This window comes from Berghia stephanieae, chromosome 13 (genome assembly GCF_034508935.2).
Source record: "Berghia stephanieae isolate SIO BIC M18660-M18661 chromosome 13, UCSD_Bste_1.3, whole genome shotgun sequence".
NCBI classification, from domain to species: Eukaryota; Metazoa; Mollusca; class Gastropoda; order Nudibranchia; family Aeolidiidae; genus Berghia; species Berghia stephanieae.
In genome coordinates this window covers 6274384-6298058 of record NC_088372.1, presented here as the reverse complement: position 1 = coordinate 6298058, position 23675 = coordinate 6274384, and the positions used below count along the sequence as shown (strand labels likewise).

Below are 23675 nucleotides of genomic sequence, written 5' to 3'. Positions count from 1 at the left end.
GATCCATGTTCAAAATACTTACCATAAGGATTCTTGGCTAAAATAGCTGCATCTGTTTCTAAGGGCTCGCTCTGCCCGACTTTATTCTCAGCGGCAACCTTGAAGTAGTACTGAGTTCCTTCTAGCAAATCTTTCACCTTGAATTCGGTTGCAGACGCGTCGACTTTTCCTGCAGGAGACCACGTGGATCTCTTAGCGTCTCGTTTCATGATGACGTAACCGGTAAGCGGAGATCCGCCATCGTCAGTAGGCGGTTTCCATGACAACGTGACGGAGTCCTTCTTGATGTCTTTCGCCTCCAAAGGTCCTTGCGGTTTTGAAGGTTTAGCTATTTGAAAAAAGAGTTAAAGAATTATCACTTGTAACTCAACCCTTTTGTACATCTTCGGGAAATATCAAAGCTTAATTTCACTTCTAAATATTTTTTACAGCTAGTAAAGATGAAAAAGTATGAAATTTGAGAAAAGTTGCTGGATATCTTTCCCATACATCTGACCATAACTTCACGAAAAATCACCCGATTTACTTCAAATAAAGATTAAAATGCTCCCCACAAATTCTTTCAGAAAATGCAAAAAATGCAAATCCAAAATGTTCACCTTCCGACTGATTATGTCATGCACTGACACATATTTAACAAGAATTTTATTTGTGTATCGATTTTTTTTTTCACGAAGCAAATGATTATTTCAGATCGACTTTTTCTAGAAATATGTTAAAAAATTTTTTTTAATGATTCCAGAAATGTTTCAAAAACAATCCTGAGCTTTTATTTAGCGCAATATCCACTAAATGTGCTCAAAGCGCTTTACAAAAGGTCCCTGACCAACAGCAACACGTAACATGTAGAACGAGACATGACGCCTATTAGGCGATATTACAATTGTTTTTTTTTTCGACAGAGACAACGCTGTTAACGGCCAGGTACTCATTTTACACCCGAGTACGTTGAGAGAATGTGAGTAAAGAGCCTTTTCCAAGGACTCAACTATGCGCCGAGCGAGGCTCGAACCCAGGACCTTCCGATCCGAAAGCAAGTGTCATACCACTAGACCACATAGCCGCACATATACTACAAATACAAACTAATTGAAAATACGCTCCACCAACTTACTAATCTGTCTTTGTGGAGTAACGTTATCACTTTCCAGGGGCTCCCCTTTTCCAACGTCATTGACAGCAGACACTCGGAATTTATACTTCTGCTTCTCTGTAAGATCTTGGGCAGTAAACACTGTAGTTGTTGCCTCCACGGTGCCCGTTTCCGTCCAGGTCTTTCCACCGTCAGACGAGAGGTCAACCGTATAAGAAGTGACCTTGGAACCGCCATCTTTCTTGGGTGGTGACCAGGACAGGGTGACGGATTCGGCCAAAATTTGAGAGAATTTGATTGGTCCAACAGGTTTGCCTGGTACAGCTGGTGGAAAAGATAAATATGATATTATGGTTAAGTATTCAGTGTTTCAGGAAATGCTGAGAATTTATTATTATTATTATTATTATTATTATTATTATTATTATTATTATTATTATTATTATTATTATTATTATTATTATTATTATTGCTTTAAACGAAACGTTTCGAGAAGACAACAACAGTTATTCATCATTTCAGGAACATGGAAGCTACAAACAATTTTTTGTATATATATCTATTTATATAAAATATTTCAAGCATAATTATAATCAACTTTTACAATATTATTACTTCGAGCATTCGCTCTTGTCAGGAAGCGAATGCTCGAAACAATATTGTAGAAGTTGATCATAATTATACTTTAAATATTTTATAAATAGCTCAATTTATCAAAATGTTTTATGATTTTTGTGTTTATAAATATATTATATATATATATATATATATATATATATATATATATATATATATTATATATATATATATATATATATATATATATATATATATATATATATATATATATATATATATATATATATATATATATATTACGAGTATAATAATATATCATTTCAAAATTGAGAAATATTCTGAGTATAAAGTAAACAGCCTTTGATATCAAAATTAAGGAATAGAACTTTTAAAAAGAATACGAGAGGGGCTGAAATAAATAGTAGTCTTTTATGCAAATCCCTGACCTATATTATTATTATTAATTCTAACCTGGAGGAGTTTTGGGTGTGATCTCCTTGTCGGCTTCCAGAGGTTCGCTCTGACCTTCGTCATTGACGGCCATGACCCTGAAGATGTACGGCGTGTTCTCCATCAGCTTCGAGGCCACGCAGGTCAATGTGTCGGCGTCTACCGTGGCCACCTTAGACCAAGTGGATTTTCTGGCTTCCCTCTTCTCTACGACGTATTTCTTGACGGGGGCGCCACCGTCTGATTTGGGTGGTTTCCATGACAACGTTACATTGTCGGCCTTGATGTCGGTGAATTCGATTGGTCCTTCAGGAGCGGATGGCTTATCTGGATGTGAAATGCATAGGAATAGGTTGTATTCTTTGGAAGGAGAAGTCTTGTAAATAATAATCATAATAATAATAATAATAATAATAATAATAATAATAATAATAATAATAATAATAATAATAATAATAATAATAATAAATGATAATAATAATAATAATAATAATAATAATAATAATAATAATAATAATAATAATAATAATAATAATAATAATAATAATAATAACAATAATAATAATAATAATAATAATAATAATAATAATAATAATAATAATAATAATAATAATAATAATACGACCAGGCAAAACGACCGACCTAGTCTCATTGGAAGACTAGGACAAAAAGCCATATAATATAGAAATAGAAGTGAAAACAGATAATTTCATTTTTGCTTCTTGTCTTTAGTAAGTTGGGTTTTTTTTTTAAATTTGTTTTGTTTTGTTTTGCTTTACTTTTTGTTTTGTATCATTTTTATATATTTTTGTTTTGATTTGTTTTTCTCTCTTTTTTAGGGGGTGGGGGTGGGGGGAGGTTCTCGTTTTTGTTTTGTTTTTATTTTGTTTTTGTTTTGTTTTTTATTGTTTTAGGGTGTGGGGGGGGGAGGGTGTTGTTTTTGTTTTGTTTTGCTTTGCTTTTTTTTTTTTTTTTTTTTTTTTTTTTTTTTTTTTTTTTTTTTGTGACACTTTAGATCATTTCCATAAAGGAAAAAAGAGACAGCAAGAAATCATGGAAAATGAGGGAGATACCAATTTCATTTTACTCTTTCAGAATAACCCTGAATTTGTAAGGGTGCAGTAAAAGTAAGAAATAGGACTTGATCAAGGAAAAAGTGGGGGGTAGGTAGACCCTATCTACTCTTGCGTCTAACCATTGGTCTCATTCAGACGCCCGGAAATAAATGAGTTTAATTTATAAACTTTAACGGTACTTGCGAGACTTTTAGTTGAGAAGATCTCAGCGCCCAAGAAAGCGTAACTAGTAAACATTGAAAACGGAGATTTGGGTAGATTTCGAGAGGTCAGTATCTGAAATATTTTTGCCACAGATACCAAAGAGATGGTAAAAAGTAAACAGTGAAAACGGAGTTTGGGGTAGATTTAGAGAGGTCAGTATCTGAAATATTTTTGCCACAGATACCAAAGAGATGGTAAAAAGTAAACAGTGCAAACGGAGATTTGGGTAGATTTAGAGAGGTCAGTATCTGAAATATTTTTGCCACAGATACCAAAGAGATGGTAAAAAGTAAACAGTGCAAACGGAGATTTGGGTAGATTTAGAGAGGTCAATATCTGAAATATTTTTGCCACAGATACCAAAGAGATGGTAAAAAGTAAACAGTGCAAACGGAGATTTGGGTAGATTTAGAGAGGTCAATATCTGAAATATTTTTGCCACAGATACCAAAGAGATGGTAAAAAATAAACAGTGCAAATGGAGATTTGAGTAGATTTAGAGAGGTCAGTATCTGAAATATTTTTGCCACAGATACCAAAGAGATGGTAAAAAATAAACAGTGCAAATGGAGTTTGGGGTAGATTTAGAGAGGTCAGTATCTGAAATATTTTTGCCACAGATACCAAAGAGATGGGAAGACAATGGGGAATGGGGTAGATCACATCAGAAATGCACCAAGGTCCAGCCTAAATTAATTAATTATTAATTATGCCCTTACATCATAAGATATCGTCGCCTAGGCATTCCACGAAGGAGTATAGATAATTCATCAAACAAGGTGTCTGGTGTCAACAGGAATCACTGACTTTTACACATTCTGATCACAAGACATATGAAAAGTTCTAGCCAGCATGAAGAATAAAAAGTACCGATTTTCTTTGTTTAGAACCACGATGGCCGCCGTTGCTGGCCGACTTGACATCAGATTATTGAATCCAATTGTTGTGGAAACTAATCACTCAGCTGGTGGTCTAAAAACAATAGGAAAGAGCTATTTATTAAATTCAAAACAACTAACAGATGTACTATATTTGTGTCCAACAGATTCATCAAATTGAAAACAACTAACAGATGTACTATATTTGTGTCCAACAGATTCATCAAATTCAAAACAACTAACAGATGTACTATATTTGTGTCCAACAGATTCATCAAATTGAAAACAACTAACAGATGTACTATATTTGTGTCCAACAGATTCATCAAATTGATAACAATTTAGAGAAAGAGCTATTCATTAAATTGAAAACAACTAACAGATGTACTATATTTGTGTCCAACAGATTCATCAAATTGAAAACAACTAACAGATGTACTATATTTGTGTCCAACAGATTCATCAAATTGAAAACAACTAACAGATGTACTATATTTGTGTCCAACAGATTCATCAAATTGATAACAATTTAGAGAAAGAGCTATTCATTAAATTGAAAACAACTAACAGATGTACTATATTTGTGTCCAACAGATTCATCAAATTGAAAACAACTAACAGATGTACTATATTTGTGTCCAACAGATTCATCAAATTGAAAACAACTAACAGATGTACTATATTTGTGTCCAACAGATTCATCAAATTGAAAACAACTAACAGATGTACTATATTTGTGTCCAACAGATTCATCAAATTGATAACAATTTAGAGAAAGAGCTATTCATTAAATTGAAAACAACTAACAGATGTACTATATTTGTGTCCAACAGATTCATCAAATTGAAAACAACTAACAGATGTACTATATTTGTGTCCAACAGATTCATCAAATTGAAAACAACTAACAGATGTACTATATTTGTGTCCAACAGATTCATCAAATTGAAAACAACTAACAGATGTACTATATTTGTGTCCAACAGATTCATCAAATTGAAAACAACTAACAGATGTACTATATTTGTGTCCAACAGATTCATCAAATTGATAACAATTTAGAAAATCAATAAAAATAAAAATGAAAGAAAAAAAATTGGAAAAGTGAAGAAAAGGTAAAAAGGAGTAACCCCCCCCCCCCACACACACACACAAACACACACACACATACATATATACATACATACATACATACATACACACATACATACACACACACACACACTAGATATTCCTTCTTTGAACATCCAACTTCAATTCACCTTTTCCGCACTTGTACAGAATACGGAATATCCATAGAGCCCATATCTATTAGAATTTCTGTAATATCAGTCTACCAGCTTGAAGCCCCGAAATAGATCTTCAGATTAAATACCCGATCCACAGAGCCCATATCTATTAGAATTTCTGTATTGTGATAATCTAACAAATCTTTTATTTCTTACCGTCTTGGTAACCTTTGTGGTGTAGTGGCAGCGCAACTCACTGGTGATCAGGTCTAGGTTTTTGTTGGGTTTTTTTTTTTTTTGGTTTTTAAACAACTTTTTTTTTTGGTTTTCTGACTTGCGTAGTAAGAATCATATCGTACCCAGAGCCTAACCGTCATCTTCGTAAACTTTTTGATGCTATGCGTTTAGGTAACATACTCACACATTCCTCTAGCCAAATGAAACATACCATGACACAGTTCCTTTAACGTGTAGAGTTTGATTGATATAATACAGAGAGAACTAATCACTAACAAGACTGATTCTAAGAACAATAACAAAAAGCTGAGGTTATCTTCGTGCCATCTATAGATAGAACGAAGATGACGTCACTCTAGTATTTGTTATTCCTTTTTGCCATCCGCGTTTATGAGTGGTTCTCACTAAACTGTATTAACCTGACTATAAACCTTCAATGTTACACATAGTTTTGTGTGTCGGTCCGTTATACTTCCGGGTGGCAATGTTGTGAGCTTATTCGCCAATCACATACTATCTATATTTTGTCTGGGAGGAACGTATGCCCAAAAAAAAAAAACGAATTTTGTACTTCAAAAAGTGAATGTGATCAAAAAAGTGAAATTTTGTTTAAATGTAGATGCCTTATTTTATTCAATAAATGATTTATTGAAATAAATAAATACATCCAACTATTTGGGGACTGTAGAAGGAACGAAATTGACGTCACTCGGTTCTTTGTTATTGTTTTTAGCCAGTCGTTTTTATAAGTAATTCTCACAAAATTTTATGAATCAGACAGACTATTAACGTTAAAGGTTACGCATAGTTTTGTGTGCTGGTATGTTATAGGCACCATATGTTGTGAGTATATTAACTGAACGCATAGCATCAATAAATTGAATTTTCAGCATCAATACCATGCCGACATGACACCGCTTTTGGACGGTTGGATCAACTTGTGCAATTATATAGCGCAATATCTACTAAACGTGATCAAAGGATCAGAAAAGTGAGTGGAGCAGGCACTTATGTTGGTAACAACAAGATATGAAGTGAATAGAAAAGTGCCAGAAGACAATAGAGAATAAACATTTTTCGCGGCGGTGGTGGGGTTCGAACCTGCGACCTTATTGGTACGACAACTCCGCCTGGCAGGTGAGAGCGTGGCTCTACCGTGTGAGCTATCCACGAACACAAAAATATTCGTTTCAAACCCAAAGTCATTACTAGATCCCTCTCTCACCCACTTCTTGAGACCGCCGATTCGTTCGTACACCACCATCGCGAATAATTTTGACCAGCAGTTAAGCTTAATAGCCAATATTCTCAACACAAACATATAACATAGAAACGATTGAAACATTGAGTATGCTCCGGTGTATGGGGTGAATTTTTAATTCAGAAAAGTGAGTGGAGCAGGCACTTATGTTGGTAACAACAAGATATGAAGTGAATAGAAAAGTGCCAGAAGACAATGGTGAATAACAATATTTTTGTGGTTCGTGGTGGCTTCAAACCGGACTAGAGTCACGACACACCTCGCCAGGCGGGAGTAGCGTGCCATAGGTGCTAGCCACGAACCCACAAACGTCCAACCAAATCTTACTAGTCCTTACCACTTCTTTGGACCTTCTTCTATCAACTTCCATATTTTTGACCACTAAGTCTAGCTCCTATTTCGCAAATTTACAAAACACCCATACACGACATACAACGTTGAACGTTTAGTATCTCCGTTTGTGTGTTGGAAATTGTTTAATTCAGAAAGTGATGTGAGCAAATTATTGTTGGTATACAACAATGATTATGAATGTGAATGAAAAGGGTCCAGTAATGACAATAGAGATAAACAATTTTTGGTCGTGGTGGCTCAACCGGTTATGAGCACGCTCTCCCTGCCAGGGGAGGTTGTCGTACCAATAGGTCGAGGTTCGAACCACAACACCGCCGCGAAAAAATTTTTATTCTCTATTGTCTTCTGGCACTTTTCCTTATTCCACTTCATAATCTTGTTGTTACCAACATAAGTAAGCTTATCCACTCACTTTTCTGAATTAAAAATTCAACCCATACACGAGCATACTCAAATGTTTAATCGTTTCTATGTTTATGTTTGTGTTGAGATTATTGGTAATTAAGTTAACTGGCTGGTCAAATTATTCGCGATGGTGGTGTAACGAACGAATCGGCGGTCTCAAGAAGTGGGTGAGTAGAAGGGATCATAGTAATGACTTTGGGTTTGAATACGAATATTTTTGTGTCGTGGATAGCTCACCAGCGGTAGAGCCACGCTCTCACCTGCAGGCGGAGTTGTCCGTACCAAATAAGGTAGCAGGTTTCGAACCCCACCACCGCCGCGAAAAATTTTTTATTCTCTATTGTCTTCTGGCACTTTTTATTCACTTCATATCTTGTTGTTACCAACATATAAGTGCCTGCTCCACTCACTTTTCTGAATTAAAATATTCACCCCATACACCGGAGCATACTCAATGTTTCAATCGTTTCTATGTTATATGTTTGTGTTGAGAATATTGGCTATTAAGCTTAACTGCTGGTCAAAATTATTCGCGATGGTGGTGTACGAACGAAATCGGCGGTCTAAGAAGTGGGTGAGAGAGGGATCTAGTAATGACTTTGGTTTGAAACGAATATTTTGTGTTCGTGGATAGCTCACACGGTAGAGCCACGCTCTCACCTGCCAGGCGGAGTTGTCGTACCAATAAGGTCGCAGGTTCGAACCCCACCACCGCCGCGAAAAATTTTTATTCTCTATTGTCTTCTGGCACTTTTCTATTCACTTCATATCTTGTTGTTACCAACATAAGTGCCTGCTCCACTCACTTTTCTGAATTAAAAATTCACCCCATACACCGGAGCATACCAATTTTCAATCGTTTCTATGTTATATGTTTGTGTTGAGAATATGCTAATTAAGCTTAACTGCTGGATCAAATTATTCGCGATGGTGGTGTACGAACGAATCGGCGAGTCTCAAGAAGTGGTGAGAAAGGATCTAGTAATGACATTGTTGAAACGAAATTTTTGTGTGTCGGGATGCTCACCGGTAGAGCCACGCTCTCACCCTGCCAGGCGGAGTTGTCGTACCAATAAGGTGCAGGTTCGAACCCACCACCGCCGCGAAAAATTTTTATTCTCATTGTCTTTGGCACTTTTCTATTCACTTCAATCTTGTTGTACCAACAAGTGCCTCTCCACTCACTTTTCTGAATTAAAAATTCATCCCATACACCGGAGCATACTCAATGTTTCATTCGATTCTATGTTATATGTTTGTGTTGAGAATATTGTATTAACTTAAATGTGGTCAAAATTATTCGATGTGTGTAACGAACGAATCGCGTCAGAAGTGTAGAAAAGGTCTAGTAAGACAATGGGTGAAACAAAATTTTTGTGTCGGGGTGTCAACTGCGATAGACGACCAACTCCGCCTGGCGAGTTGTGACGTGCTCAGCGAGGTGAACCCACCACGACCAAAAATTTTATTCCAATCAGTCATTACTGCACCTTTTCATCACTTCTAGACGGTTGTTGTACCAACATAATCTTCCACATTTTCTATTAAAAATTCCACAAACACCAGCATAACAAGTTGAACTTTAGTTATGTTTGTGTAGGGTTGAATTTTAACTTCAAAATATGGAGTGGAGAACTAATGTGGTCACAAGATGAAGTGGTGAGAGAGGACAGTAAGACTTTGGAATAAAAATTTTTCGCGTGTCGTGGTTGTAACTCACGTTATGGACGCACTCCCTGCAGGGAGTGTGGTACTAACGGTTGACCATCCCGAACACAAAAAATTTTTCAACCATGTCATCTACTATCCTTTCACATTCATAGCCTTGTTGTACCACACAATAATTTGACCACTCATTTAGAATTAAAAATTCCAACACCGAAGCATACTAATATGAAACGTTTAATATATGTTTGTCGGATTATGGTAATTTTAATTCAGAAAATATAGCGATTGTGTTGTACGAACAACGTCTAGAAGTGATAGAAAGTGCAGAAGACAATAGGAAAAAATTTTTCGCTCACGCGTAGAGCCACGCTCTCACCTGCCAGGCGGTTGTCGTACAATAAGGTCGCAGGTTCGAACCCCACCACCGCCGCGAAAATTTTTATTCTCTATTGTCTTCTGGCACTTTTCTATTCACTTCATATCTTGTTGTTACCAACATAAGTGCCTGCTCCACTCACTTTTCTGAATTAAAAATTCACCCCATACACCGGAGCATACTCAATGTTTCAATCGTTTCTATGTTATATGTTTGTGTTGAGAATATTGGCTATTAAGCTTAACTGCTGGTCAAAATTATTCGCGATGGTGGTGTACGAACGAATCGGCGGTCTCAAGAAGTGGGTGAGAGAGGGATCTAGTAATGACTTTGGGTTTGAAACGAATATTTTTGTGTTCGTGGATAGCTCACACGGTAGAGCCACGCTCTCACCTGCCAGGCGGAGTTGTCGTACCAATAAGGTCGCAGGTTCGAACCCCACCACCGCCGCGAAAAAAAAAATTTTTATTCTCTATTGTCTTCTGGCACTTTTCTATTCACTTCATATCTTGTTGTTACCAACATAAGTGCCTGCTCCACTCACTTTTCTGAATTAAAAATTCACCCCATACACCGGAGCATACTCTAAGTTTCAATCGTTTCTATGTTATATGTTTGTGTTGAGAATATTGGCTATTAAGCTTAACTGCTGGTCAAAATTATTCGCGATGGTGGTGTACGAACGAATCGGCGGTCTCAAGAAGTGGGTGAGAGAGGGATCTAGTAATGACTTTGGGTTTGAAACGAATATTTTTGTGTTCGTGGATAGCTCACACGGTAGAGCCACGCTCTCACCTGCCAGGTGGAGTTGTCGTACCAATAAGGTCGCAGGTTCGAACCCCACCACCGCCGCGAAAAATTTTTATTCTCTATTGTCTTCTGGCACTTTTCTATTCACTTCATATCTTGTTGTTACCAACATAAGTGCCTGCTCCACTCACTTTTCTGAATTAAAAATTCACCCCATACACCGGAGCATACTCAATGTTTCAATCGTTTCTATGTTATATGTTTGTGTTGAGAATATTGGCTATTAAGCTTAACTGCTGGTCAAAATTATTCGCGATGGTGGTGTACGAACGAATCGGCGGTCTCAAGAAGTGGGTGAGAGAGGGATCTAGTAATGACTTTGGGTTTGAAACGAATATTTTTGTGTTCGTGGATAGCTCACACGGTAGAGCCACGCTCTCACCTGCCAGGCGGAGTTGTCGTACCAATAAGGTCGCAGGTTCGAACCCCACCACCGCCGCGAAAAATTTTTATTCTCTATTGTCTTCTGGCACTTTTCTTTACAAAGGATCACTAGCCCAACAGCAACACGTAGAATGCAGGACGAGAGATGACGCCTTATTCGGCGATATCATCATAATATACAGTGACAACGCTGATAAAGGTCGGTACTCATTTTACATTTGAGTACGGTGAGAGAATGAGAGTAAAGAGTTGTTTTGTTTTTTTCCCCCCCAAGGCTCAATATGCGCCACACCGAGCGGGATTCGAACCCTGTACCTTCCGACCCAGAGACGAATGCCATACTACAACACCACATAGCCACAAATAAGGAAGCATTACGTATCCACAGTCCACATTAACCATCCCATACGTTTTCAATTTTATTCCCAACGGTAGATAACACATCAGGCCGACAAATTTTTTTGGGGGATGGTTTTTCTCTTGTATTTTTCTTTCTTGCTATAAAAAAAGTGAGCTTTATATATAGCACAATATCCACTTAACATGCTCAAAGCGCTTTACAAAGGGTCCCTAGCCAACAGAAATATTTAACATTTAGGACGGGACATGACGCCTGTACTGTTAGGCGATATTACAATTTTTTCGGACAGAGAAAACGCTGTTTGTTAACGGCACCTTGCATACACACGTTCAGAGCTTTATTTTACACCGGTGCCTGCTCCTTAATTTGATATTCTAAAATGTAATATGCGCTCAGCCATGATGGGTTCGAAATCCAAATGGCCCGGAGATAGGGTCCCAGTAGGTATTCCCGCAATATTATTTTTTTTTAAATAATTGAGCTTTATATAGCGCAATATCCACTAAATGTGCTCAAAGTGCGTTACAAGGGGTCCCTGGTCAACAGCAACATTTAACATGTAGAACGGGACATGACGCCTGCTAGGCGATATTACAATTTTTCGGACAAAGACAACGCTGTTAACGGCCAGGTACTCATTTTACACCTGAGTACGGTGAGATAATGTGAGTAAAGAGCCTTTTCCAAGGACTCAACTATGCGCCGAGCGCGAGGCTCGAACCCAGGACCTTCCAACCCGATAGCGAGTGTCATACCACTAGACCACACATTCGCACGAAAATTAAAGACGCCACTTCATTAAATTGGGGCCAAATAGTTGATGATATGGTATAGGAGAGACGCCAATAAGACTCCTCGCCTCCATCGCTAACCTGAAGCAGCCACCCTTTTCCCCCCCGTGTCTTTCGAGTGGTCATTTTCATTTCTTCAGCTAAATTTATCCTCCAAGCTGTCTACTGTTTTCACGCCTATATTATTTTCAGTGGCGTGGCATGTTTACAGTGTAGGGTGGTGCCGCATGCCAGAATCAGAAGAAAATGAATTTAAACATGCTATATTTGTAAAATACAAAAGAAAGAAAATAAATTAAAGAAAAGACTTACTCAAATAAATAAGAGCTGGTATATACCATTTCCCAGTTTCATTTTTTTTTTTAATGTTGTAATCGATTTTTAACAGATGGATGCGGTGCCAGACACCAAATCAACCAATATAGCCACGCCCCTGATTATTTTTCCCTGTGCGTTCTAATCTAGTGGTAGGCTGGTAGTCTTATGTGGTGGTTTAGAAAGAACAAGCTATGTGCTAAGTATCTTTACCTTCTTATCATTCTCTGTATTTATGTTAAACTAGATAATATAGATGGAATGAAGTTGACGTCACTCGGGTCTTTGTTATTGGTTTTTTTTTTTGCCACCCATGTTTATAAGTAATTCTCACTTAACTGTATTGACCAGACTAGAAACGTGTAGGGTTACACATAGTTTTGTGTGTTGGTCCCTTATACTTCCGGGCGGCAATGTTGTGCGCTTCTTAGCCAAGCGCATACTATCTATATCGGTAGTACCATTGTCATACACAGGCCTACCACCATTCTCATCATAATAATTAACGTTTAATTTGAAAATGTATCACTTCATCATTATGACCTGCTTCATCATCTCCATCATCATCATCATCATAACTAAAATCGCCAATGTCGTCCCCTGGTAAGAAGTAGCCATGATCCTCATCATCACCAACATCAATCATCTTCAACATTATTTTTGTTATTCTCTATTCATGTTTTCTTCTCTGCTCCGAAGAAAACATTTTGTTTCTGCTTGATTAAATAGTTATATTCAAGTTCAAGGGTCGTGTGTTTGCGCTTGTATTGTGTGTGTGTGTGTGTGTGTATGAATGTGTGGGGTGTGCAAGTTGTAAGTTGTAAGTGGATGTGCCCAATACTATCACTATCATTTATTTTATAATGGCATCATTGTGAACCAAATTAAATTGCCATTTCCAAAAACAAAAAAAGTTCCAGTTTTTATCCTGTTCAAGTCCATCTTCCTTGGTCTCTTGTTCGATTTGATAATCACGATATGACATGACAGCTTTTTACTTTTTAATACTTGATCCATTAAACAAAATTAACAACAAGAAAAAAAATTTAGAATAAATTGTGACCCAACGTCTCAAAACGGTATTATATTGGGATGAACCTGATGCTAAAAAGTCAAATTAAAACAAAACTGGTCAAAATGATAAAATGACTGGTATTCAGCACTCTAAAATATGATATTCATTCTCCTCAATAAAACAAATAAACTCAATGGAAGTCTGATATTTCTGGCCACAAATTCAATTGTCAGCAACTTAGTCATCCCGACTTAATACCGTTTTGAGACGAGGGGTCACAATTAATCAGACACTCAATCAATCAATAATCAAAACATGCACAAGACGACATGCAAGAAAGAGCCAAAACACAAAAAGAACTAAATTATAAATTTCATTTTCAAAATTTTATTATTAGTAACCAAATGTAAAAAAAAATAATTTAAAAGCCAAGTAATCACTACTCTGTCGTTCATGCATGAAAACATATCAGGCAAACACAATTGTATATTGTTGGAAACATACATACGTGGATTATAACTCACACACACACAGACGAAGAACAGAATACAATTATTGTCCGCCAATAAAGGTATAGATAGTTCGAAGATGACGTCATTCAGGCCTTTGTTATTGGTTTTTGCCATCCGCGTTTATGAGTACTTCTCACTAAACTGTATTGACCAGACTATAAACGATCGTGGTTACATACAGTTTTGTGTGTTGCTCCGTTTTACTTCCGGATGGCAATGTTGTGAACTTCTTAGCCAAGTGCATACTATCTATAGGACACGAACGTCCAGTTAAATGATTTACTTTATTTATTATATTTCTGTATTATATTATATTATATTATAAATATATAAATAAATAATAGCAAGGGTATCTTTTCTTCTTTTTTTTTCTTTCTTTCTCTTACAATAGAAAAGAATCGATCATGTTTATCATTCAGACCGTAGTCCACAACAAATGTTATTCCTCCTATTATATATAATATGGGACTAAATTTGATTATTATATTTCTGACATTACAATGATGAGGCAAGCGGTTGGTGTTTATTATACAAATATGATCAATCAATGAAATGTATGTAAGACTTGAGGTATTTCAACTCCCTAGATTAATAATTTAAAAAAAATTGTGCCCTTCCGCCACGACATCATAAGATATCGTCGCCTCCACGAAGGAAGAAAGATAATTCATCAAACAAGATGTCTGATGTCAACAGGAATCACTCATGTTGTCCAAGTGAGCAAAATTGGGGGTTAATAATCTTGCTCAAGGAAAAAAATCGAAAGTGCCTCGAACCCTGGACCTTCCGGGTCACAGTGCAATGCCTTAACCACTCGGCCACTTCGCCCCCAAGATTAAAAATAGTAAAGTATCACAAAGAATAAAACGATGGGACAAACAAGTATTGTTAGTGATACTCCATTATTGCTCCAATTCACTATCTTTAAACAACAACTAACATGCACACCTTTGTCTTTAATTTCATACATCAAATAGAATGTACATGCATTCTGTGTTTTAAAAAATGAAAAAAGATCCTTATTACAACTAACGCCCGTGAGGTTGGGGTGGGGGGGGGGGGGTTAATATATACAATATTTCATGACTAACATGAAAATGTATCAAGCCATACCACATTTTAATCTGAAATGTTAAAACTAAAAGGTTAAATCAACCTCAGGAATATCTACCAGTATAGTGGATAATAAATACAATATATAAACAATATTTACAATGACGATTCAATAAGTATAAAGATGGTTTATATAATATTTGAACTTTATGAGATCAAAAAGAAGAATCAAATTGTATAATGTAGCCACTTCATAACATTAACCTTTTGTGCATAAATTGAAGTAATATTTATTTTTTTCCATTGCATACAAAACTTTCAAATACAAATGATAAACCTTATGGAGACACTGTTCAACTTATCTTTACCTTTACACTTTAAAAATTATATCATATATCATAACACTTAACTACTTATAGAGGTAACCAGTACATAAAACAAACCAACACATACAATACAAAAACAAACAAAAAAACAACTGTTTTTATGATAAATAACACAGGAATTGAAACCAACGCAGCTTCAGTGGTAGTTGTATTTGTTTGTTTTTAAGGGTTTTACGGCGCTTGCAACACATTTAGGTTATATCAGCGCCAGTAAAAAGGAAGAAAATGGGATAGTAAAAAGTTCTAGAATTACAATTAAATCACCCAAGAAAAAGTAAGACATAGGGGACCTGGGAACAAATAGGGATCAGATGTAGATTCCAAGAGGATACCACCAATGTAATTACACTGTAGTTTGAGATCACCTATAAGTCTCATCCGGACACAAACACAAAATCCAACAAAGAGGAATACACTCAAATGCTTACATTATACATTAAAAATAACAAATATAATAACACAAGTCAAAGTGATACTAAGCTGCCAGAAGTCATGAACAAAAGTGAATATTATAATAACAGCTTCGAAAAAGAATGAAACTCCAAACACGAAACATTTCAGGCTCAAAACCCTTCCTCAGCCAAAACAAAATCAATAAAAACATCGATACAAATTGACTTAAAATTCAGACAAATGGCAAGAGAAGTATTTGACACGTTTTGTCGGTTAGTGATACGAACTCGAAGCTGTTCTATTCATTTTTTAAAAAATCCTCACTGGCAGTTAACATGCAGTCTGCAATAAGAACGGTAGGTTTTTTGTGGACAAAGGGGAAACCCAAAACGTCCACATTATCTGTATTTGTAAATCCAATTGAAGATTTTATTCCTTTCCGTTATTGTTATTTATTTCTTTGAGCTGCAAAACAGCTACATCAATGCAGTGAACAAAATCATGTCCATTATTTCATCAATGACTGGTAGTTAAATCTTTCTCTTGAATTTTTAATTGAATCCACTACATGTTGAAAGAAATTGTAATAAATCTTATCTTTGTTCTTATCTTCAGCAGTTTTTAAAGCCTTAATGAGACACTGAACATGTAGGATGAGACGTATTGTGCAATGTAAGGCGATAATACAATATTTTTTTTTCTCCACAGAAACAACGCTGCTACCAGCAAATTATGCTATTTTTTTTTTACATCAGAGCGGTGAGAAAATGTAAGTAAAGAGCATTTTCTAATAACCCAATTTTGCGCTGCTGTGAATGGGAATCGAACTAAGGACTTAGAGATCCCAGGGTGTGTCACACAACAAGACCACAAAGCCACATCAAGCATTATGTTTTGTTTCTAAGATCATATTGAGCTTCAGTTGTGAGTAAAAATCACTTCTGTTAGTTGCTTCTGAAATCTTCATCTTGAATTTATTCTCGTGTCCAGTGTATGTTGAAAAGAAAAAAATAAAGTAATAAATCTTACTTTTTTTTCTCTAATCACCAGGAGACCTGAATATCTTCCGAATCATGCATGGCTAAAGGATGACATGCAATATCTTTATAGCAATCCAAACCTTTTAATTAAGAATAACTTGAAAATAAAAACAGAAAATTTTTATTTTTTTAAATCATGCCACGAACAAGACGGGTAATCTGCTCCATGCAATTTTCAAACGAGACGTACCAAAAGGACTCTTAGGGATAACGGCCTGATCAGTCTCCAAAGGCTGTGATTGGCCGACTTCATTCTCGGCCACCACCTTGAAATGATACGAGTTTCCTTCCACCAGGTTGGTGACTTTGTAAACTAGAGTTGACCCGTCTACAGTGGCCAGTTTTGTCCAGGTTGGTCTCTTGGAGTCCCTGCGTTCTAGGACGTACGCAGTGACGTCGCATCCTCCGTCGTCCTTTGGTGATTTCCAGGTGAGGACCAGACTGTCCTTGTTGATGTCAGAAGCAGTTAAAGGTCCCTCGGGTGGTGATGGAACATCTGGAAGGGAGCAGGAAGCAAATATAAAGTTCCAACAATTCATGATAATATTATTATTATTATTATTATATATCTTTATTGTCCCCAAAAAAGTGGCAATTTGTCATTTGGTTACACATTTATAACAATACAATATTGACATAGACACACTCACACAAGATGCACACTAGTAACATAGTAGTTATCGTAAAAAAAAATTTTTTTTAAACCCCAAAAAAACAGCATCATCATTGTTTTTGTTTCACTTTATAATATAAAGGCATAGTCTTGGCAAATAAAATTAAGTCTTCTATTCAAAGATGATAATGAATTACATTTGTACATAAAGATTACACTTTGCAATATCATGCAATAGTGTTTTGTTTTTTTTTCTGTTTTTTTGTTTTTTAAATTACTAACTGCATTGTTCAAAGTTAATCCAAGTTACAGGGGGGAAAAAAAACTTAGTTCAATATCCAAAAGGAATTTGATTAGCTTTCCCTATCTCATTACAGACATTTGGCAACACTAACAGTGGGCACATGACAATTGCTTTTCCTCCTTAAAATATAGATACCATTAACTCAATAAACTCTCTAGTTTAACTATTATTCTTCAAGAGTTTGTGTAAAATAACAGAGAAAATCAAATGACATTTAACCAATATTTTTATTTAAGCCAGTAAAACGCAGACATCGAACTCCTTAAATGGCAACATTTTCTTAAAATTAGATTTTTAAAAAGGCAATTATGGTGGAAAACTCCAGTCTAACAATTTTAATAATTATGTCTCCGTATAATAATAATAATAATAATAATAATAATAATAATAATCATAATAATAATCATAATAATAATAATAATAATAATAATAAGTGTACATTTATATAGCGCTTATGCCGATGCTTTGAAGCGCTTGTAGTCGGTTTGATGGTCCTTTACTATCTACCTCTTAACATTTAGTTAATCGCTATCACTCAGTCGGTCTAATATTCGAATTATATGGTGCATCTACTCTTTTAAAACATTTTCTAAATAAACTCACTTTTCAATAGATAAAAAATAGAAAATTAGAGAGATACTCTTTTAACCAGACCTGTCAACCAAAAGTGGAATCAGAACATCAGAATATCGGAATCTATAAACTGTATCAAAATGACCACCAACTTTGGCACCAAAAAATAAAGACAGTATTCTGGTACAACTGGCAAAACTACATATCACATGTATTAGGTAATGGAATGAGGAAGGGGAAAGGAGTACATTTAATTTTCCTATTTAGCTCCCTTTTGGCAATCATTAAAAAGAAAATTCATCTTTTAACACACCCCCCCCCCCCCCCCCCCCCTTCCAATTTTTTCTTCTTGAAAATCTGAATGTTAGAGACAATGGCGAAATAGTGGAGAAGGAAGCTTGAAAATAGGAATAATTCCGCCAAAAGCGGAAGGGTTGGCAGGTATGTTTTAACATGTTCACCAATCATTCATTAATGACAATTTCCATACCGAGTATCTCTAGGTCAAACTTGGCTGTAGCTTCTCCCACTTCATTCCTGGCAACCAAGTCATACAAGCCATCGTCCTGTCTGGAGACCTTCTTGATGGTCATCGTGGTGCTCTCCTCCTTGGTGTCCACTGTGATCCGTCCTCCCGTTCGGACAGTCTGGTCTTCGTGGGACCAGGTGATCTGGGGTACGGGGATACCTCCCACTTTGACAGGTATTTTGAGGGTAGCATCGACGTGTAACGTGATGACGTCTTTAAATTTGTTGTCAAAATCGAGAGTTGGAGGAGCTGTGGGTTGATAGTGCGGAAAATGTTATAGGCTCATAAATATCAACGTCTGTAATTTAAATACATACATAAACAAATTAATAATAATAATAACAATAATAATAATAATAATAATAATAATAATAATGATAATAATAATAACAATAATAATAATAATAAAAAAGACAATGAAAAAGAAAACAAACAATAAAAGTCTTTAAAATTTTATACACATTTGGCCATCCTAAATCTATGCTCTTTGGGAATACATTATAAAATATTATGAGTAAAAAATTCGGATTAGTTGGTCAGTCCTTCATACCCATAAAACAAAGCTCGTGAAGCCAGAGTATAATCTGTTTTTATAATGTTTACAGACAATATAAATTGCTTGCTTCCCTTTGGATAGGTTGCTAGTCTATTGCAATGAAAAATCAATCAGATCTAACAGGCCTGGTTTCCAAATCAATGATGGATGAACCAGAGGGGGGGGGGGGGGGGGGGGTAGGGTAGGGGGGGCAGAAACAAGTATTTTAGGAGTTTGTGTGCCTGGGACTGGTAGTAATTCTCTTTATATGAGGCTGGTCAACAATCATACATTAAAAATACTTTCCTCGAGATACAAATTGGACGCAGTATCCTATCCTAATCAATACTGGGTCATCAAGGACATCAGAGGAAAATCTGGCATATTGGGAATCAGCACTGGCTGAGTCACATTGTTTGTTTGTTTGTTTTTAAGGGTTTTACTGTGCTTGCAACACATTAAGGTCATATTAGCGCCAGTAAAAAGGAAGAAAATGGGATAGTAAAAAGTTCTAGAATTACAGTTAAAGCTCACAAGAAAAGGTAAGACAAAGGGGAATTGGTTCAAATAGGGAACATATGTAGATTCCAAGAGCATACCGTCAAAGTACTTAGTTTGAGATCACCTAAAAGTTTCACCCAGACACCAGCACAATATCCCACTGAGAGGAATACACTCAAATGGTTACAAATCATGTGTTAAAAATAAAAAATAACAGTACATAACAGAGAGATAATTTACAAGGAAAAAAAATATCATCTCCCAAAATTTTAACTATACATTCTACTTTTTCCCTCCCAGTCAAGGTCAGGACAAAACCAAGTAATCTCAATCCAAGACAAAGACAGAAAGCAATTGAAAAACAGACACAGGGGGATAAAAGACACAGCAAGTACCTCCCTGCCCACTATGGGAGGTCGGAACCCCACCCAGTGAGTCACACTGTGCCAGGCTATATACTTACTAACTTACTTACGTATTTGAACCAGCAACCACCTGAGCTCTAGCCCTTCGGTCTCCCAGGCTGTAAACAGATTTGACTATTTTATCCTAAACATAAAATCAAAGTGACAGATATATCCTCACCTTGTATCTCCAAAAGGCCTGATGTAGTGACAGTCCCTAGATCATTGCTGGCCTCACACTTGTACGTGCCAGCATCTTTGTCTTTGACATCTCGGATGGTGAGAGATGCCACAAAGTCTTGGCAGAATGTCTCATGGCGTTTATCTTCCACAATCTCTCTGTTGTCTTTGAACCTGCACATATGAAAATGAAACAGTTATGATGTTTACCTTATGTAGTACAGACTGGGGCTAAAATACAATCTTAGCATAAAGGATTAAATAGCCTTATATAGAGACCAGTAGACCAAATGAAGTCAAGGAGCTAGGCAGTCAGGGTTGTAAAGAAAAAAAAGAGTAGTAGTCCTTCAGAGCCCATGGAGTGTGAAACGGACAATAGCAATTTCTGGCTACCCTTTGGATAGGACGCTAGTCCTAGTATGAGTAGACTGCTGTTTTTCTTCCATTTTTTTTCCAGTTCAAAGCAAAATTAAAAATCATAATGACTAACCTTATATTTTTTAATTCAAATTACAACTACTTACTGGACTGCACAATTTGATTCGTCAGTTCTTGCTCTGTATCAAATATTTGTAATCTGATTGGTCAGTTTTCCCTCTGTATTAGACATTTGTACTTTTACCTTCTCCTTACCAACTACAGGAAAATCGTCACATTCGTTACGATACAACCAACATTTTTCTTATTCAAATTTCTCTTGTACATCATAAAAGTTAACAGTGTTTGTAGAGCATGTTTTGCTCCGCCAGGCGGAGTTGTCGTACCAATAAGGTCGCAGGTTCAAACCCCACCACCGCCGCGAAAAAATTTTTATTCTCTATTGTCTTCTGGCACTTTTCTATTCACTTCATATCTTGTTGTTACCAACATAAGTGCCTGCTCCACTCACTTTTCTGAATTAAAAATTCACCCATTTACCGGCAGCAATATCAAATGTCTCTAATCGTTTCTATGTTAATGTAAGATCTTATGATTTGGTTTGAACATATTTTTTGTTTAAGTTAATGTGGCAGTTCACTGCCAGGCGGAGTTGTCTACATAAGTCGCAGGTTCCACCACACCGGGAAAATTTTATTCTTTCGTTTCTGCACTTTTCTATTTTCTTCTTGTTGTACATAAGTGCTCACATTTTTCTGATTAAAACTTCCACCGATTGCCCAGAGTCTTCAAGCCTCAACGTTCTAATTATTCATGTTTGTGCTTAATCTTTGCTTTGCTTACTGATGGTCAAACAATTGACAGAATGTCCGTAACGAACAATTCGGTCTTCAGAAGTAGTGAAATGTAACTTAATGTACATTAGTTGTGGAAAACGAATCTTTAGAAGTTGGAGAAGCTCTATAGGTTAGAACAATATCAGCAGCGGATGTGTAAATAAGCAGCTACGTCAAAGCCCACGAGTGTCGACAAAAATTGTTTGCTCACCCTTCGGACTCTATCCTTCAGATAAATTTTATTACCTATTGTCTTCTCCACTTTTTTCACTTCATTCTGTAGTTAAAAATACCATACATCGACTACTTTTCTATTAAATTCATTCATATCAGTACTCATTTCTGTGTTGACTATTGTATTAGTTTGTGATGTATTCAAATTTAATTCGATGGTCAAGTTTTCGCGATGTGACGAATCGGCGGTCTCAAGAAGGGGTGAGAGAGGGATCTAGTAATGACTTTGAGTTTGAAACGAAATTTTTTTTTCGTATGTCCGGTAGCCACAGTCCAGGTTGAGCCAGGTCTGACTGCCAGGCGGTAGTTGTCGTACCAAAAGGTCGCAGTTCAAACCCACCACCGCCGCGAAAAAATTTTATTTCTCTTTTCTTGCTCTTTTCTATTCACTTCATATCTTGTTGTTACCAACATAAGTGCCTGCTCCATCACTTTTCTGAATTGAAAATCATTCCACCCATACACGAGATACTCAATGTCTCATCGTTTTAGTTATATGTTTATGTGGTAAATATTGGGTAGTTAAGCTTAACTGTGGTCAATTATTCAGCGATGGTGGTGTACGAACGATCGGCGGTCCAAAAGTGGGTTGAAGCAGAGGATCTAGTAATGACTTTGAGTTTGAACGAATATTTTGTCGTTGTGGATAGCCACCACGGTCAGAGCCACGCTCTCACCTGCCAGGCGGAGTTGTCGTACATAAGGTCGCCAGGTTCAAACCCCACCACCGCGCGAATAAAATTTTTATTTCTATTTCTTTGGCACTTTTTCTATTCACTTCATATCTTTGTTACCAACATAAGTGCCTGCTCCACTCACTTTTCTGAATTAAAAATTCACCCCATACACCGGAGCATACTCAATGTCTCAATCGTTCTATGTTTATGTTTTGTGTTGGAATATTGGCTATTAAGCTTAACTGCTGGTCAAAATTATTCGCGATGGTGGTGTACGAACGAATCGGCGGTCTCAAGAAGTGGGTGAGAGAGGGATCTAGTAATGACTTTGAGTTTGAAACGAATATTTTTTGTGTTGTGGATAGCTCACACGGTAGAGCCACGCTCTCACCTGCCAGGCGGAGTTGTCGTACCAATAAGGTCGCAGGTTCAAACCCCACCACCGCCGCGAAAAAATTTTTATTCTCTATTGTCTTCTGGCACTTTTCTATTCACTTCATATCTTGTTGTTACCAACATAAGTGCCTGCTCCACTCACTTTTCTGAATTAAAAATTCACCCCATACACCGGAGCATACTCAATGTCTCAATCGTTTCTATGTTATATGTTTGTGTTGAGAATATTGGCTATTAAGCTTAACTGCTGGTCAAAATTATTCGCGATGGTGGTGTACGAACGAATCGGCGGTCTCAAGAAGTGGGTGAGAGAGGGATCTAGTAATGACTTTGAGTTTGAAACGAATATTTTTTGTGTTCGTGGATAGCTCACACGGTAGAGCCACGCTCTCACCTGCCAGGCGGAGTTGTCGTACCAATAAGGTCGCAGGTTCAAACCCCACCACCGCCGCGAAAAAATTTTTATTCTCTATTGTCTTCTGGCACTTTTCTATTCACTTCATATCTTGTTGTTACCAACATAAGTGCCTGCTCCACTCACTTTTCTGAATTAAAAATTCACCCCATACACCGGAGCATACTCAATGTCTCAATCGTTTCTATGTTATATGTTTGTGTTGAGAATATTGGCTATTAAGCTTAACT

The 23675-nt window shown here is 36.6% G+C and overlaps 1 protein-coding gene across 1 annotated transcript in view; it reads right to left on the bottom strand.

Annotated features, from left to right (window-relative positions):
* LOC144958989 (uncharacterized) overlaps nucleotides 1-23675 on the bottom strand; it is a 589046-nt gene that overhangs the window by 206801 nt on the left and 358570 nt on the right. Inside the window, exons 169-174 of the mRNA XM_078891292.1 lie at nucleotides 20511-20683; nucleotides 18851-19138; nucleotides 17061-17366; nucleotides 2144-2449; nucleotides 1115-1417; nucleotides 23-328 (exon numbers count right to left, since the gene is read on the bottom strand). Coding sequence (XP_078747418.1) covers nucleotides 23-328; nucleotides 1115-1417; nucleotides 2144-2449; nucleotides 17061-17366; nucleotides 18851-19138; nucleotides 20511-20683 — 1682 coding nt within the window. The remainder of the gene's footprint in view (nucleotides 1-22; nucleotides 329-1114; nucleotides 1418-2143; nucleotides 2450-17060; nucleotides 17367-18850; nucleotides 19139-20510; nucleotides 20684-23675) is intronic.